The sequence below is a fragment of the Primulina huaijiensis genome, chromosome 5, assembly GCF_012295235.1.
Source record: "Primulina huaijiensis isolate GDHJ02 chromosome 5, ASM1229523v2, whole genome shotgun sequence".
In the NCBI taxonomy this organism is placed as follows: domain Eukaryota; kingdom Viridiplantae; phylum Streptophyta; class Magnoliopsida; order Lamiales; family Gesneriaceae; genus Primulina; species Primulina huaijiensis.
In genome coordinates, this window is record NC_133310.1 from 4,731,711 (window position 1) to 4,751,395 (window position 19,685).

At 32.1% G+C, this 19,685-nt stretch overlaps 2 protein-coding genes across 8 annotated transcripts; one reads left to right on the forward strand and one right to left on the reverse strand.

Annotated features, from left to right (window-relative positions):
- The first annotated feature begins 359 nt into the window (after positions 1–359).
- Positions 360–3,214, forward strand: LOC140976486 (uncharacterized). Its single transcript, XM_073440671.1, has 4 exons — positions 360–1,223; positions 1,670–1,825; positions 2,047–2,301; positions 2,927–3,214. The coding sequence occupies exons 1-4, from the start codon at positions 360–362 to the stop codon at positions 3,059–3,061; spliced, it is 1,410 nt and encodes a 469-aa protein (XP_073296772.1). The 3' UTR covers positions 3,062–3,214.
- Positions 3,215–4,384: 1,170 nt separating this feature from the next.
- LOC140976487 (sucrose nonfermenting 4-like protein) lies at positions 4,385–9,842 on the reverse strand. Of its 7 annotated transcripts, none has more exons than XM_073440674.1 (14): positions 9,606–9,841; positions 9,341–9,422; positions 9,009–9,096; positions 8,341–8,523; positions 8,116–8,250; positions 7,929–7,988; positions 7,366–7,455; positions 6,162–6,299; positions 5,945–6,083; positions 5,671–5,844; positions 5,340–5,403; positions 5,166–5,235; positions 4,757–4,853; positions 4,385–4,635 (listed from the first exon to the last, which is right to left on the reverse strand). In XM_073440674.1, exons 2-14 carry the CDS (start codon positions 9,406–9,408, stop codon positions 4,544–4,546), a joined length of 1,398 nt encoding a protein of 465 aa, XP_073296775.1. In that variant the 5' UTR covers positions 9,409–9,422; positions 9,606–9,841; the 3' UTR covers positions 4,385–4,543. The 7 variants fall into 7 exon arrangements, with proteins under 7 accessions (XP_073296775.1, XP_073296776.1, XP_073296774.1 ...); XM_073440675.1 differs by having other exon boundaries at positions 9,554–9,841; XM_073440673.1 differs by having other exon boundaries at positions 9,521–9,841.
- Positions 9,843–19,685: the final 9,843 nt, after the last annotated feature.

Here is a 19,685-nt window from a genome sequence, read left to right on the forward strand (position 1 = left end):
TGTATTCCCAATCTGTACGAAATTACGTGCGTAAATCTTTTTTTTTTTGAAGAAAAATAAATGAACTTTTGTTAGCAAATTATTGGGTTTTGAGTTATATAACTAAGTTTGTGATTTCTTGGGTTGATGGGTATTGTTTTAATTCCGCTTGATGACTCTTTAATGGGATTCAGAGTTTTGTATTCTTTAACAGAACAATGAATATGCTGTCTTTAGTTGAATTCAATTTACGTTGATTCTTGTAATTGATAATCGTGATTCAGCCAGTTTGGAGAATACTTTTTATGACAAACTTTGTACAGCTCTGTGCACTGATTCTTGATTTTGATTTTGATTTGAACAGATGTGACCAGTGAAAAATGGGAGTAAAAATGGCTCATGGCTCAGGCTGCTGGTTTCTTTACCTTGCAATCCTACTGCTAGTGGCGATTGTTCCATGTTCACAAGCTAATCAAAGAAGCGAAGATGGGTTGAAAACTGAAGTCTTTTCGTCGCCGGAGTTTGTGTTGGAACCAGGATTGGTTTCAAATAAATATTACTACAACATTGATTTTTCTCGAGGTCATATAGCTATCAAGAATTTCAATGGAGAAGTAGTAGATGAAAACGGGAAGTCAATTCCTCTTCATGAAACGTATCTCCATCATTGGGTTGTTTTGCGATACTATCAACGCAAGGGCGTGGATATTCCGAATATTCATGGTGATCTGGGATTCCTTCGATCCAAACATATTATTGTGAAAAATAGCGGTGTGTGTGACAGTGGGCTTTCGCAGTATTTTGGGCTTGGATCCGAGACTCGAAGAACTACCACAGATGTGCCTGATCCTTATGGAATTGAGATTGGCAATCCGGATGATATCCCGAATGGATACGAGGAGAGATGGATGCTTAATGTTCATGCAATCGACACTCGTGGTGCCGAGGATAAATTAGGTTGCACCGAGTGCCGGTGTGATTTGTACAATGTTACGGTTGACGAATATGGCTATGTCTTGCCCCGAACATATGGAGGTGGATTGAGGTGTTGTTATGATGACGCAAGATGCAGAGTGAAAGAAGGATTTCAGGCTGAGAAGAGAAGTCTACGTTTGAGGTATACGGTGAAGTATGTTGAATGGGATCCCTCGATTTTGCCCGTTCAAATCTATATATTTGATGTCACAGATATATGGACAAAGTCCGATGAATCAAGGGGAGTTCGTGCTAGACATCACTGCCTGGTAAGTGCCTAAGTGGTAACAAAGCATCTCCCATATTCTGTTGAATCAATATTATCTAACTGTATTTATGTTTGCCTTGATGAGTTTTATGTCAATAAGGATCTTAAGAACTGGTTCTGGAAATGAGTATCTTCTTTTGATTTCACTCTGTTTTTTAGTATAATTTAATGCTAGAGAGATCGAGGAAGGAAAGTGAATTATCTGAGGAGGTATATATTTAGTATTGGAGAGGATATTGTTAAATTCATTTTCATTTGAATCGATTCGGTCAATGTTTTCTACTTGGCAAGTTCTTGGGATAACAAGCATCGCTAACTGATGAATAAATATCGAAATTTCAGGAAAAGTTTGGTCTTTATGAAGCAACTATTTATCGATGTAACATTCATCTGTGTTTCTGTTCTTAATGTATTTCTCCGTTGCTCATTGGAAGTGTTCTGTTGCAGATTGAATATGACGTCGAGTCGTGTACTGTTGCTGAGGCTAATGATGGTTGCACCCATTCAAAAATCCTTACCATTAATTTTCCTACCGGTGGCGAGGTAGTCTATGGGGTTGGGCACCAACATGCTGGAGGAATTGGCACAACTCTATATGGGGAGGTATTTTGACAGCTTATACCTTTTTCTTTGGTGGTAATAGATATTCTTTACTTTACTCGTATATTTCTGATGCTTGATCAGAGATATTCACTACTTCGTATAGCTAATTCTCTTATCTTAAGATTCATGGTTTGTTGGTGCATATGGATCTTCATGAAAAGCTGTCTTGCCTTGTTTTCCTGAAAACACATAAACAGTTGTTGTGTGGTGAACTTCTTCAGGGAGGAAGAGTCATATGCTCATCAAACCCAACTTATGGGAATGGAGTTGAACCTGGAAACGAAGAGGGTTACATTGTGGGAATGTCAACCTGTTACCCTTCACCTGGCTCTGTGAAGATTTCTGCAGGGGAGACACTGACTTTAGTTTCAAATTATAGCAGTTCACAGAGGCACACAGGAGTAATGGGGCTCTTTTACATTTTGACTGTCGATTCATCAGCAAATTCAAACGCTGTCGTGCATGCTCCAGTTGATGTAAGACTTATGCCTCTTCCAGATTCTATCCATGATGGACATGACCAAGCAATCATTTAATGGTTTATGATATGTTGCTGAAAGTAAATCGTGATAGCATGCGTAAAAATAAATTGGACTTGACAGTTATATAAACTAACTTTAGGATATAGATGTATCAAGAGTCGTGCCAAATGAAGTGCCCTAGAAAATATTAAAGACCATTTACAAGTTAATTCTCTTCAAATCAATGGAGGTCTGCTCAAAACGTGCCTTGGGACTTCAAGGGGCACCAAGACACAGGCTCATTGAAGGCCGTCAAGCCCTCAAGCGCAAAGGTTTTACCTCGATTTGGCTTCAGCCTAGGTGCCCATTTTATGGGTTTTTCATGTGCTATAAAGAAGATGCATATGTTATTATTTGAACAACCGTTTTATATCGTGTTCCATACTTTCGATGGAACACCTTGTGTGAATTGGAGATTATCTTTCTATCCTTAACATCGGGGCTAGTGTAGTTTTACACTGGCTAGTCATTCTACTTCAATCTGTGCTAAAAGAAAATTTTGACACTCGTTAGTTTTAAACATTTTCCTTGCTTTTGAGCTCAGTGGAGTTTTAGCCAATCCATTACTCGTCTCCTGCAGGTACATAAAGCTACAGCAATATCTGAATATAGCTGGGCTATTACTCTGTTAGGAGTCGCTCTCGTTGCAGTCGTCATTTTTGTGGTTTTTCGTAGGAGCGGAAGAGAAGAAGGGTATGAAGCGATACTTGCATGAAGCTCGTTCTCTCGAATTTTGCTGGTGTCTGAATTCTTGCGCAGATTCATATATGTAAACCTGATGTCTCTTTTATAGTCACATCTAAATTAGTTTTCCAGGTCTATGATGTACTTTTATAAAATGAATAAAAATAAAGTTTTTTGTAAAATATATACTTGAAAGACGATTTCATTTGTATGAGTCCTGCTTCTTTGATTGAATCAGAAGTTTGATTATTAAGCAAATTCTTAAATTGTAATACGACCCTTCATAATGAATGGTTGAGGTGTAACTTTGAAAGAAAGACGATATTGTACCCCCAGTGGGAGGCTCGCACGATGGGCTATTAGCTTAATGGTAGAGCACGTCCTTGATTTCCCCTCCCTCTTTCAAAAAAACGAGGAACCCAAGGACTCAATCGTATGAATATGTAAAATACAGGATATTTCTTTATTTTATATGTTTATATGTATTTTGTTTAACATAGGGACTAACAAAGGATAATACAGGAATATTCACCTATTGTGGTAAAGGGCTCGTTGGGTTCTTAAGAGTCAGAGTGTTTTTTTGGTCTAAATGATAAAGTTGATTTATTTTTCTAGTGTTAAAAAAATTAGGGGTGTCCCAATCATCGTGCATTGTCTATTTGTTGACAGCTCATTTTCAAATTATTTTAATCAAGAATCGTAGACCACTTAACCTTCTATTTTATTGGGAATGACATTCAAAAACGAAACCATAAAAATAAATGTCCTGTAGTCTTGTACAACACTACCTTAAGCTACGTTAAAAGCGAGATAGATTTGAATGATAATGACACGAATATTTCATAATTTTTTTTATATAAAAAATACGAAATTATAAATTTGGTAAATTTTTTGAGATAAAAGAAATTTTATGTTGTTTTGGTTGGGAACGCATTCATCCATGCTGAATCCATTTATATAAATTCATTTCATTGACTTAACACTTACCCGTGTAACGTCATATCAACACTCTTAATATAAAGTTGCCAAAATTGTTAAAATTTTAAAATATGTTTTATGACTATATTTTTATAATATAGACAACCAAAATTACAAATATACAAAAATCGCAATTTTCCCAAGTTCTCAGACCTAAGAGAATCAGAGATTGTGAAATCCCATTTTAACATATTATTTTTGCACGCACATAAGATTCTAAAGATACAAACTCTACTCAGCCATTATCAAGGTGCGCAACTCAGTTTCTTTAATTCTAGAATTTCGGCAAAGACAAAAGTCACACAAAATAATCGCATATATGCTATACATACATACTTCTGTCTGCTTATCCACACACACACACACACACACACACACATATATATATATATATATATATATGGTTGCAAAATTTGTAGTTACAATTTTTATCTCTTGCGTAGATGCGAGAAAAAGGCAACTAGAACTTGCAAAATCAACACAATCACCAGTTTAGTAGCCACCAAAAGCCGATTGTTGGCATAATGCAACAGTTTCATCTAGACAAAAAATGGAATACATCCCTCAAGGTAATTACACCTTCGATGCGTCGGCTGGACGCCTCAACTATAATAACACGACGTGTATCTGAATATAGCGTAGAAAAAACGGTCAAACAGGGAACTTATATTTAAATTTGTATTATTGATTCTTTCTTAGGAACTTAACTTTTGAAATTTACAGAGACAAAAAACGAGAAGAGGCCGACCTGGTTCGGATAGAAGTTCCATTACCCTGTAGAAGGAATCAAACCTTGTACATGTTTGTAGGCGATCTCTACGCACATCAACAGTAATTTCTATTGCCTGTCCAATTGATAATCCGACTGATTATGGATCAAGCGAGGACGAAAGGGTTACTAACTTACTATAAACTGAAGCCATCGGGTGATATTAATGGGGAGAATTGTTCCATATTTTATGCAATCCAAGACCATAACATTATAGCCTTTGAAATATATTTTATTTTCATTGATAAATATACATGGAGAAAAACCGTGTAGAATTGATGTCTTTTTCCGAAAACTCTTTATCAAGCCGGATGGATAATGCGCGGTTAAGATGATTGACCATCGAACTTCATATCTTAAAATGCCCATAAGAAAAGTCAGGACTTACTTGCAATATCGTCATATGGTCGAGTTGAATATGTGTATACATGTTATCCTTTGCTAAGGAGATAATATCACTGCATAAACATGGCCCCATGGTTTAACAAAAACACAAAGGAACCAAATTGTAGAGAATTAAAAAATAATGCTTGAAGTTCAAATTCAAGCACATATTGATTACCTTCTGGAGTACGTATCTACAAGGTTACCCCCATCATCAACTATGGGTATGGAACTTATTTGAGCTGCGATAACAAAGATATATGTCATCAAGTTAGGAATCCACTGTATTCAGCAATAAAAATACATATTTCCTGTACATTATACTCATAGGTCAGAAAGTAGCCCAAAGAAGAAAACACTATTTGTTCTTAAATACAATTTTCCAAAAGCTAGAGTTAGTGACCAATCAAATAGTTGTATCCAGAGTGGAAAAGGTTCGAGCATGACTTAAGTGCACTCAAAGACCGTTTCATTGATGCTGAATGCAGAACAATAAAGTTAACTTTCACCTTCTAGTAACATCGTAAGAGCATCATTAAGAGAATCACTGAGGTGCAACGTCAACAATGGACGAGCCATCGTTCTCCGAAATTCTTTTGCCCATGTACCTAATGGGAGGTAACCAACAGGTTGCTGTAAAAGAGTCAGATATCCAAGATGGTGCTTCAAATGCCTGCACACATCTAGAATTTCAAAATCACAGTAGTAATCAAAATGTTCGCATCTGTTATGGCAAAAAAATTAGCAAAAGAATATAATCTTGACTAACTTCCCAAAACATACGTTTTAAAACTCCAGAGAGGCATGCTATATGCAACAAACGAGGGCACAATCCATTTACTGAATGTACGACTGGAATGGCAGAAATGTTATTCTGTAGAATTCTTGAAGCAACATCGGCTAAAGACTCATCAGGACCAGCCTGTAGGTAGCAAAATAAGAAGGGAACACACAGAAAACATGGAGTACCACATGAAACTTCAACCGAAAGAATGTTTACATGGATTAAAGGCGTTCTTTCATGGGGAACCAAAGTCCTAAGTACATCTCTGTGGTGTAGAAATTTCCAGCCTTTCCAGGAAGATACTGTTTGTCTTCCAAGATCTTCATTGGAAAAAATTGCATGATTACTGTGAAGCTGCGGGAGTTGAGGAAAATCATCTATTATGAAGAAATATGTTAAAAATAGCGCCCAACATTCCAAAATATGTATAGAACACCAAATAGGCAATAGCACAATTAGTGGCAAAAGGCTAGTTATACTATGAGACTTCTGCTAGCTAGGATATGTCAGGTATATCAAAGAAAATGGGGAATCAGCAGCATCCGCCATAGTCCATGAAGAGACTAGAACTAGGATTATGGAAAACATCCCCACTGATCTGAGGTTAAAACTTGAGACAAATTCATGTACAATCTCTAAAATTCTGAGTAAAACACTGTCCATTAAGATCTTGTAAACTGAAAAAGAAAGAGTCGTCAAATATTTAAAAAGACAATGCAAAAAAATATCACGGTTCATCACGATAATGACAAGAATGACCAAAACACTAAATACAGGATAGTTGTATATACAGTACTCCAACATCCAGGACTAAAATGAAGTCTCCCATCACTGGGATGCACATGTATTCACAAATATAATCCATTCGAATAAAACTGCAAAGTCCAAAACAAAATAAAACACCAATGGATGATATAAAGAGAGATTCCATATTTTCCCATTCTTTTTTCATGATTCACAATGTTGGTATGCCTGAATGATATAGTCGCCCCTCACCCTACCTCGTAACTTATCTCCATGATCCATCAGGAGAAAGAAGAAAGTATTTACTAATAAAAAATACTCTAATTTATGGCCAGATGAATGGCCACCCGGAGCTTGTATCTGTGTTGGATAACTTGTCCTCATGATGGGCGAATATTTCCAACATCATAAAGACCAAGACATACTTCTATTTATAGACAATGATTCCATGTTGTCCAAGAAGGATCCATGTGAATTGGAAAAAGGTGATATCGTCCAGAGGTTGTAAGCCAAAATCGTAAATTTTCAACACTACACGAATTACAGAAGTATGACATATATGAATACTTAAGGTCTACAGATTCTACACTGCAATTTCGATCCTATGTCTCCCATCATGACTAATTCTCTAGTTAATATTCAAGGGAATATATTAGCCGCTAGTTGTAAAATCTACCTGAAGTAAGATCAAAATAAAATCCGAAGAGGTCAACATTCCTGCCATCTGCCTGTTATGTTCATCCCACAAAGGCACAACTCTGAGCCCCTAAAATAATTTCATAAACAACTTTGTAAAAAATTTGTGAAGCCTGTAACAAAAATATTGAGTAAACAAAATATTATGTCACAATAAAGCCAACATAAAAATAACAACATTTAGGGCCTTTGTAGAACATTAGGTCATCTAAGAAACTGGTAAAATTTTCACACCTAGTGATCAAGAAACCCCACTCACACGCATGGATTAAGAGAATGAGAGAGAGGAAAAGAGAGAAAGCGTATTATTATCTTGAGGTAAATCAAAATTTAGACAACATTATAACACTAAATTAAATGAAGATGCACTGACAGTTTACCTCCTGCAGTGTGACGCCCAGTTAAATACTTTTCAAAAGTTTTAACTAAATTAGCCTGTCATTTTATAGTTAAATTAGTTTATGTGGCTCAGGCATGAAAATATCATGCAAGCATCGTCAGACTTCAGAAAGATAGAATATCCCATATAAAATCTCCAAGTACCTCGTCATACATAACATGGAAGGCCTGTTCCACGTCTACTTCAACATCCAATATAAGGACCTAGACTTGAAAGAAATATCACAAAATTGGAAACTGTCATACAGAAAAATCAAGAAAGGTGTAACAGAAGTCAAAGAAATTTAGTACAAATAAATCACACCGAAGAAAAAGCCAAAGGCATTCAAACCTTGCCTGAATTCGGGATTAGCTCATATACTGCAGCAGAGAACAAATGCATGGATAGAACTTGACGAAGAATATCCATATCAGCATCTGATAATTGCATAGCTGGTTCATTACAGAGACTGCCAGAAGATGAACCCTGGTCGACCGTCGAGAATAGCGCACAAACTTAATGGATTAGACCAAATCAACAAAATGATATGGGATGCATAAAATTTAAAAGACAGACCACAGAAAGCATTTCTCTGTCATTTGCTCCACTTGTACTAGACTGAAAAGCTTCAGCGTTATAATCTGGAGACATGAACTCTGTTCCACTGACGAGAACTATGTTGTTTACCGTTCCATACTCATCAACATCACATATTTGCTGCTGATCAACTTGCCATTCGCCATCGACCACAAATTTATACTGCATTGATTGTTAAGAACCAGAAAATATGTGTTCCTTGATAAATTGTAAAAAAATGATTTTCCAGGATTAAAGCAACCATAAATCCACTGCATGCAATAAAAAAATGCAGAATGACCAAGTAAATGATGGAAAAGTCAACTTTGAAAATTCCAAGTAAAAATATTTAATTCTAAAGAGAAACAGAACAAAATAACAAGCCGGTTTAGTTTTATTGCCATGTTATTACACAAATTGTAGAAAACAAGCAATTAAGAAAATTATACACACTAATCACTTCCTTCAATAGATAGTTGTCCCATAACCATCGTTCAAGTCTACCATACATCACGTTCAACAGAAAAGTAAGTTCAGCTTCTCCGTCGAGTGAGATAGCTTACACAAGTCTCTCCACACAACAACAAGAGACTGAAAAATAGGCACTTGGCCTAACCAATGTCCCCAGCGTCGTTACGATATATTCGGTAGCAAATACTTATATATACCTGATAACAACCAGGTGGAAGATCAATAATTCTCTGGAAAACAGCAGCAGAACCCTCCATTGGAATCAGTTGTATCCTCTCGCTCCACCTGTAAACACACCAAAAAACATCATTCCGAACACAATTCAACCAAAAGAGCTGTAATCTAATCACCTCAAAAAGAAAAAAAATCACACTTTATATTCGACCCAAATTGTATAAAAGTTTCTTCCCGCATCCAGCAATCGAGTTTCTGAATTAGCTCTCTCCACACACCCAAACAAAAACAGGAACACACACGCTAGCCCGGTGGAAATTTTATCAGCAAGAGAACAAAGGAATATCATGAATACCCATTAAAGGAGCCAGAGAGAAAGACTTCACGACCTCCATAACGCCAAGTAAACGGGGTTTGCACCATCCTCGTGTCGCAATCTACATCTCCCCACCAAAACACAAAATATTTATACCCAAAAACTACGAGCAACTGAATTATCAAAATTCATTATGCTATAATATTATAACAATTGTACAGTATTAGTAAAGCTGTAGTCCGAAAAGCAAACCAGTCCAATGTGAAATCCGCCGGCTTAAACAAAAAAAATTGCGTAAACCCACCTTCAAATCGATTAATTAAACCAAAATGGTACTAAACAAATTTTTTAATGCAGGTTTCCTCGAATTATCCGGGGAGAGTGTTAGTACTTTTTAGATTAGAAAATTCAGAACGAAAAAGAAACGGGATTATTTAACAGCACGGGTCAGTGTCCTGAAGAAAATGTGGACATTTAAGAAACTGTTGATAATGATATCATGAAAGTATGAACGGTTCATTCATTCAATAACCCACCCCCCGAATCTTAAAACAATAAACAAATTAGACTCGAATTTTGAGTTGATGAAGTACATGAATGTTTGGTTATTATTAGCAGTTTTATTTTATTTTTGAGTAGATCTCTTGTGAGACGGTCTCACGAATCTTTATCTGTGAGACGGGTCAACCCTACCGATACACAATAAAAAGTAATACTCTTAGCATAAAAAGTAATGATTTTTCGTAGATAACCCAAATAAGAGACACGTCTCACAAAATACGACCCGTGAGACCGTCTCACACAAGTTTTTGCTTTTATTTATTTATCAATATTTTATCATATAAATTTTTCATATTGTTCTTATCTATTGTGATTTATCTAACTGATGTTACTCGGTAAAATTGAGTGAGCTGGTAAGCAATATTTTAGATAGAGATATGTTCTTTCCCTACACGTGTTAGTGATCGAACAAGAGTAACTCAAGCTGAATAGCCTATTGACCTAGGAACAAGGAACGTTAATGAGACAGCTGAAGAGTTTCTGGTGTGACCACTCTGATGCTCAAGTTAATCAAATATGCACGCAAAGGAAAGAAAGCGTGTTTAAGTAAATATGTAGAGAGTGCTAGTGCCACTGAAAAGAGTGAACTAACAGATTTTACCTCTGTTGTGTGTATTTATAGGGTACCAAAGTCGGTGACTATTATGAGATGCTCGAATAGTGGCCACGTTGTGAGGACGTGGCCCATGTCTTTGTTTTAAGCATGATATGAGAACGTGGAGGGGAACATATACCTTGATTTTTGGTCGACAGGGTCTACGATCAATTGAATTAGTCTTCTTGTGTTGTTCGTTTGAGGTTATGAGCCCGGACTTATACAAGTTGGTAGTTGTCTCACAAGCTTATTGGGTTGATGCATGCCCAGGATGGCTTTCACCTAGTCTCTTCTCACTTCTCGAGGCCAGCTCTAGGTTATCGGTCTTTCTTTCTTACGTCTGAGTCCAAGGATGACCCAATCCCTTTCTAAGGTATCGTAACTAACGTGATTTGCATATTATTGCATTAATCCAAGGTTTACCCATATTCACATTAATTCCTCCGGTCAATACTTTTTTGAGGAAGCTTGTTACACAATTCTTATATTTTTTGGTTACCTAGTTAATGTGATTTACATATTATTAATTAATCATAAGATTATGCATATTCTAAAGGACAAAAACTTATGTGAAACGGTTTCACGGGTCGTATTTTATGAGACATATCTCTTATTTGAGTCATCCATGAAAAAGTATTATTTTTTATGCTAAGAATTTTATTTTTTTATTGTGAATATCAGTAGGGTTGACCCGTCTCACAGATAAAGATTCGTGAGACCGTCTCACAAGAGACCTACTCATTCCCAAGTCATAAACAAATAAATAAACAAATCCATTTATATATTTAAACCAAAAATAAGAATAGTGATATATAAGTACGTATTACGTGAATATTGGATTATAAAAATATCTTTGGACTCAAAATATGAATAGAAAATATAAATTTTAACCATATTTTCTCTATTAATCTATACATATATAAACAAAAATTTTGTCAAATTTGAAAGTTTTCACAAAAAAATTTGTTATAAAAAGAAATATTTATTAATATTAATATATTCATCTATCTTATTTTATATTTGAAAACAAAAATGAAATAATTGCGTAATTAAATGTGATTTTTTTAAAAAAAAAATAAATTTTGAATTTGATACGCCTTGAAAATATAAACTAAATTTAAATATCTACATTAGTTATATCAGTTCATTTAATTTCGGTAATGATTTTAAATTTTGTGTCATTTTTATATATTTATTTATCAATATTTTCTATCATATTAAATAAAATATATATTTTTATATAATATGTTACTTTTTCTAAATTTTTAAAATAATTTCATCGTGAACTTTGACATATTGATTATCCGTAAATTACTATTATTATGTATCTTAATTAAAAATTCGATATAAATATTTTTTAGCATGTTCTAAAAATAATTAAATTTTTAATAAAATATTTATTCATCTAATAAATGACAAATTTTTTAAAAGTATTTATTTATTGTTAAAAAGTAAATTTTTTATAAACAAAACAATTAATGATTTTTTAGATATATTTTTCCATTTTTTATTAGTAATAGCTCCACTCAACTAAGATCAATAAGTCAATTTAAGGGTAAATTTGTGAAAAATTCATCAACACATCTTTGAATTAAAATTCAATATCTCACCACAATTTTTTAAGATTTAGTACTTGACAATGATTTAATTTTAGTTTTAACTCCCTATAAACCCAAAGTTACAATTTTGTTCTTTTATTATTTAAAAATATATATAATTTTATCCACAAAAATTACACATGTCTTCTTCATCTAAAATTTAATTTTAAAAAAATTTATTTCTCAATTATCAAGGAATAAGAGTAAATACTTATTTTGACATACAAAGTACTTATTATAGGATTTCGGATACTTGATTTCGCTCTTTGAATACTCCAAATGAATAAGAAAATACTATATTTTCGAGTAATTATCACAAATTCGGTCATTATTGGTGGCTAGAAAATTTATATTTTCCAGCAAGAAATAAAATATTTCCAAATTTTACATATGAGTCTTTCATAAACACTCTTGAATCAACATATAAATTATATGTTCATGAAACTGGAGAAGAATCTTTTGATATTCATCCTCCATTCACTACTTTACAAATTAAAAAAGGTAATAAAGAAATTTACGCTGCTCTATAAAATCTGAATTAGGACAGAGTAATTTTAATCATAAAATTCAACAGAATAATTTTACTAATCTTACTTTACATTCTTTAAGAAATCAGACTACCCGAATTGAAGAAATTTTATCAAAATCNCATTCACTACATTACAAATTAAAAAAGGTAATAAAGAAATTTACGATGCTCCTATAAAATCTGAACTAGGACAGAGTAATTTTGATCATATAATTCAACAGAATAATTTTACTAATCTTACTTTACATTCTTTAAGAAATCAGACTACCCGAATTGAAGAAATTTTATCTAAATCTAAACAAGGATTTTCTAGTGGTGAAAGTTCAAAAACTTTAATGATAAAACCTCCTCCTAATCTTAAAAAAGAAAATTTTCTTTTAAGTTCCAAAAAAGATGAAGATTTTATGGAAGGCCTAATAGACAGATTACAAAAAATCAACATTAAAGAAAAAGGTTCTATTTCTGTCATTACTAAATCTGAACAATTTGAAAATCTTTCTAGTTCGTCAGAAGATGAAATGCAGATTAACAAAATGCATAAAGTATCAATTGTAAAACCTTTTTATAAAAAAGCAACACCTATTGATCTTCAAATTGAAGAAAAGAAAGATTACGTTCAGTTTAATGGAGAAGCCATTACTGAATGGAATATAGATGGAAAATCTGAATATCAGATTAAAACTGTTATTAAGCAAATGTTAATATACTCTTCTGCCGCAAAGATAAAATGTAATAATGATAGGCAAATTGCTCAAGCCATTATTACTGGTTTCACAGGCCAACTTCAAGGTTGGTGGGACTTTTATCTTTCTAAAGACGCAAAGAATAAAATTCTTAACTCTTCTATAATTGATCTTAATGGAAGAGAAGAATTTAATGCTGTTAATACACTTATTTATACAATTCTATCTAATTTTATTGGAGCTAATGAACTTCAATTAGATAGATCTCAAGAGCAATTGATGAATTTGAGATGTCCAACATTATCTGAATTTAGATGGTATAAAGATGTTTTTATGACCAAAGTCTTAACTAGAAATGATTGCAATGCAAATTTTTGGAAAGAAAAATTTGTTTCCGGACTTCCAGTTCTCCTTGCTGAAAGAGTTAAAATAGGTTAAAATCAAAATCTCCAACAAATTCTATAGATTGGAATTCACTCACCTATGGTGATTTATCCGCAGAAATAACTGCAGAAGGAATTACTCTTTGCAATGACATCAAGTTAAAAAGACAACTTGATATGTAAAAAGAAGAAAATAAAAATATTATTGTGACTTTTGTGAGCAAATAGACTTTCAACCAATACAATATCCTAAAAGGGATAAGAAAAAGAAAAGATTTCCTTTTAAACAAAAGAAACATTATCTAAAAAATAAAGAGAAATCTAAAAAATATTCTAAGAAAAGGTTTAAAAAACCTATAAAAAAAATGATTCTACTAAAGTTCTAGTATGCTGGAAATGTGGAAAAATTGGACATAAGGCTAATAAGTGTTATGTCAAGAAAAAGATTAATAATCTTAACATAAACAATGATTTAAAAGAAACATTAATAAATATTCTTCTTAATAAAGAAGAAGATTTAAAACAAAAGTATTTCTATATCAATATTATTGATAATGAATTCTCTGAATATTCTAATAGTAGTTCAGATAATGATTCTGATATATCAGAAAATAAAATTTGTGACCCAGATTGTGATTGTGATACATATCTCATAAATTTTATGGGATTAGAAATAAATGTTATATCAAATGAAGAAACTTTCATTTTAGATCTTATAGATCAAATAAAAGATCCTATAGAAAAAAGAAAAGCTATAGAACATTATTTGAATATGGCGAATCATAAACCTACTAAACTTTACAAAATACTGTACAAGAACATGAATTATTTTCTTATAATAAAATACTAGAAAAGTCTAAACAAAAAGAAAAAGAGCCTACTATTTCTGAATTAAAAGGAGAAATAGATCAGATAAAATATTTAAAAGAAAGAGTAAATACTCTTAGTATTAATAATCACATTTGGGAAAAAGATTCTACTTCTGATAAAGAAGAAGAAGATATTTTAACTAAAGATGAAAATGATCATGAAATAAATCAAATGGTATGGGTCAATAAAATTGATCAAATTATTTCTCAAAAATGGTACTCAAAAGTAACATTAATTATTAATAAAAAATTTAAAATTACTATTGAAGCATTATTAGATACAGGAGCTGGTGTAAATTGTATCAGTGAAGGAATTGTTCCTTCCAAATTTTACAAAAAGACCACTCAATTTATAACAGCTGCTAATAAGCAACCTCTCATAGCTAATTACAAATTGTCTGATGTAGCAATATGTAATTCTGGAGTTTGTTTAAATACAACTTTTATTTTTATTAAAAATATATCTACTCCTGTGATTTTAGGAACTCCATTTTTCCAAATGTTGTTTCCTATTAATAAAATTAATGAAAAGGGTTTATAAACCAATATTAAAGGAAATAATTTATTTTTCACATTTACCACAATACCTGTTTCAAAATCTATAAATATTTTACAAAAAATAGTAAATAATAAGGAAAATTTTGTTCCTTCATTGAAAGAAGAAATTCTTTTTAAAAATATTAAAGAAAAAATAAATTCTGAAAAAATTCAAAAAAAAATAAAAATTATTTCAGAAAATATTTCTAAAGAAATTTGTGCCGAAGTCCCTAATGCCTTTTGGAATAGGAAAAAACATCAAGTTAGTCTTCCTTATACAGATGATTTTACTGAGGATAAAATTCCTACAAAAGCGAGGCCTGTAGCAATGGGGCCTAGACTTTTAAAATATTGTAAAGAAGAAATTGATAGTCTTCTTAAAAAAGAATTAATCAGACCAAGTAATAGTTCTTGGAGTTGTCCAGCATTTTATGTAGAAAATGCAGCAGAAATTGAAAGAGGAGCTCCAAGACTTGTTATTAATTATAAACCGCTTAATAAAGCATTAAAATGGATAAAACGTCCATTACCAAATAAAAGAGACTTATTAAATAGATTATTTAAAGGGAAAATATTCTCTTCTTTTGATTTAAAATCAGGATTTTATCAAATTCTTCTAAAAGAAGAAGATAAATATAAAACTGTTTTTATTGTACCATTTGGACATTACGAATGGAATGTTATGCCATTTGGTTTAAAAAATGCTCCAATGGAATTTCAAAATATAATGAATGAAATTTATAATTTATATATAGATTATATCATAGTTTATATTGATGATGTTCTTATTTATTCTGACAATATTGATCAGCATTTTAAACATCTCAATATATTTATTCAAGCTACTAAAAGGGCTGGTTTAGCTGTAAATCAGAAAAAAGTAAAACTTTTTCAAACTAAGATAAAATTCTTAAGACATTATATTGAAAATGGGATAATGATTCCTATAGAAAGAGCAATTGTCTTTGCTGATAAATTTCCTGATTAAATCACTGATATAAATCAATTACAAAGATTTCTTGGAAGTCTTAATTATATAGGAGATTTTTATAAAGATCTCGCTCAAGATTGTAAATTATTATTTCAAAGGTTAAAGAAAAATCCTCAACCATGGACTGATAGTCATACTTTAGCCATTCAAAAAATAAAAAAAGATTTAAAGAACTCTCTTGTTTATCTATTGCTAATCCTGAAGCATTTAAAATAGTTGAAACAGATGCCTCCGATATTAGATATGGAGGAATACTTAAACGAAAAATAGATAATACATCTAAAGAAATTCTTGTTAGATACACTTCTGGAACTTGGAATAATACTCAGAAAAATTATTCAACAATAAAGAAAGAAATTCTTTCAATTGTTAAATGTATTACAAAATTTGAAAGTGATCTTTTAAACAAGAAATTTCTTTTAAGAGTAGATTGCAAATTTGCTAAAGATATTCTTTTAAAAACTGTTAAAATAATAGCATCTAAACAAATTTTTGCTAGATGACAAGCTATATTAGCATGTTTTGATTTTGATATTGAACATATCTCTGGAAAATCTAATTCTTTACCAGATTTTCTAACCAGAGAATTTTTGCAGGGATCAACCTTGGAAAACGGTTCTAAAAAGACCAGCGACCGGAAAGAAACCGATGAATAAACCACCTTTTAAAAGAGGTGCCACTACTGTTCCTCAGCTTAATACGGCTACTAACGAAGAAGAGAAATTCGATCCTATTAAAGAATTCACAGATGATCCAACTGCATATGAAATTCATTATTATAATAATGCTATATTTGCCTTAAAAAGCTCCAAAGAGGAATTAAAATATCCCTACTTAATTTCAGGATGTCTTAATTGCTGTCCTGTTGACAAAGACCTAAAAGGTTTATCACCAATTCATATAGCTCAAAGTTATTTAATCAAAGATTTACAACCCATATTGGGAAGAAAAACTCGTGACTATTTTGAAACTATTTTAGTAGAAACTGGTTCAGTTGAAATACAACATATGGATCGAAATCGCGATTTCGCATTTTCTAAAATGATTATAAAGAAAATTATCCCAGCGGCTAATTGGGGTTTACCTCTAGGTCAAACCAGGCACTTAAACACTTTTCAGGCAATGCCAAATATGTTTAATTATCATGATTATATCATGGCATGAGATACAACTCTCATATATGAGAATTCTCAACGTAAACACTCTTGGTGGATAAAATTTCAATTAGATGATGTTCATCAATTTATACCTACATGGTTCAAAACTTTCTTTTTCTCATGGGGGGTAATGCCCTTTATTCTTCCTAAAAATGTTAAAAACATATGGATTAAGTTCCAACATGCTAATCCACATTTTGATGGAATGACCGCCATGATCCAATTCGCTATAAATTATAATGTTTCCTGGATTATAAGATGGGAATATGGACTTCAAGACATGACTAAGGAGAAGTTTGAAATTAATTTTGCCTCTACTATATTAATCATAAAAATTTTAATAAATGGTGGGGCAAAGAGGACTTTTTCGGAGAAGGAAAAGTCTATGATAGACAGGGGGTAATAGCTCTTGGACCGGCCAGAGAAACTATGAGAAAAATGAATCATGATACCCCAACTCAAACCACATTACTTAAAGAATTTTTCCAACATTTGGATAAAGATACCATTACTTCTATGTTTTCAGAAGTATTCGGTGAAAAATCAAATTTATCTACACAAGCATCTTCCTTCTCAAAAGGAAAAGAAAAAATGGAAGAAGACACAACTATGACAGAAAATGATGATCAAGATCAAGATGCACAGGACCCATATGATGGGGATTATATTTTCGCCTTACTAAATGCATAAGCCAGTAGAGAATGAGCTGGAGCCAGTGAAGAATGAGCTGGATGTCACCACCGACTAAAAGTCTTTTGTAAAAAAGTTTATATTATTGTGTTTGTAACCTTATCTTTTATTGTACGCGTCATTATTGTATTTGTTTAATAGTGGGTGTACTGTTTGCTTTTTATGTCTATAAGAGGAGTGGTTGCCCTCTGAGAACCACACACCGAAAACCCCTTAGCTTCTCTCTAAATAAAAGAAGTTTGCGAGAAATCTCTTCAAGTTCTACTTTCATCTTTCCGATTTCAGAATTTCAATATGTAAGTATATGTCTTACGATTACATTTATGATCCTCCCTTCGATTATATCATGCCATCTGCAAATTATTTTATAATTTTAAAAAAGAAAATTAAATTAATAAAAACTCAAATTGAAGTTCTTGAAAATCGATTAAAAGATCCAGAAGTTAATCCTGTTTATAAACAGTGGTTTGTTTATCCACATCTGGAAAGATCCAGAATTACCTTAAAGGCTTACGAAAAACAGAGCTCATAGCTAGCTGCTTAAAGGAGAAGATTTGAAGATCTCCTGTTAAACCTTAAATTAAGGTTGATTAGTTATAATAAGCCTTAAAGGCTTCGTTGTAGTGCAGCCTTAAAGGCTTCGTTGTAGGCATTGTAGTGCAGCCTTAAAGGCTTCGTTGTAGTGGTATTGGCTCTTTGAATACTCCAAATGCGTAAGAAAATATTGGATCTTCGAGCATTCATCATAAATTCTATAATTGTTAGTCTTTTCATTGAAATTGCGTTAGGATGACTTATTCATGTCATCTAATTTTTGAAAAAACACAGTTTCTCACTAATCATATAATTAGAAAAAATACTTATTTTGACCGATAAAGTACCTATTTTGGGGTTCCAGATATTTGATTTGGCTATCTGAATACTTCAAATGTGTAAGAAAATACTTGAGTTTAAATAATATTAAGTGACTTTTGATGGTGTCATTTGTGAAGTTAAAATGTCATACCTAAATTGGTATAAAGAGTATCTAATTAGAGTCTACAAATACATGATTTTACTCCCTAAATACTCATATCCAATTATTTGGGGATATCAAAATATAGTTTGAAGTTAATATTGAGTGACACTGATGATGACATTCATGAATTAAAAAATTTGATACCTAAATTAATACAAATAAGACTTAATTTGAGTTTACAAATACTTGATTTTACCTTTTAAATACTCAAATTTGATTATTTGAGGTTTGAGTATATCAAAATATATAGTTTGAAGTTAATATTGAGTGACCTTTGATGATGAGATTTGTGAATTAAAGATGTGGTACCTAAATTGATACAAGTAGTACCTAACTCGGTCCTACCTATACTTGATTTTACCATTTGAAGACTCAATTTTGATTATTTTGGCATATAAAAAAATATTTCAAGTAATATTGAGTGACTTTAAATGTGTCATTTGTGAAGTTAAAACGTGATACCTAAATTGATACAGATAGTATCTAATTCGAGTGTATTAATACTTGATTTTACTCCCTAAATATTAAAATTCAATTAATATTTTTTATGTCAAAGTATATATTTTGAAGGTAATATTGAGTTGTCTTTGATGATGATATTCGTGAAGTAAAAATGTGATACCTAAATTTATACAAATAATATCTAATTCGAGTCACGAAATAGTTGATTGTACCCTTTAAAGACTCAAATTTGATTATTTGATGATGTTCAAAAAGTATAGTTTGAAGTTAATATTTTTTATGGTATCATTTGTGAAGTAAATACCTGAATT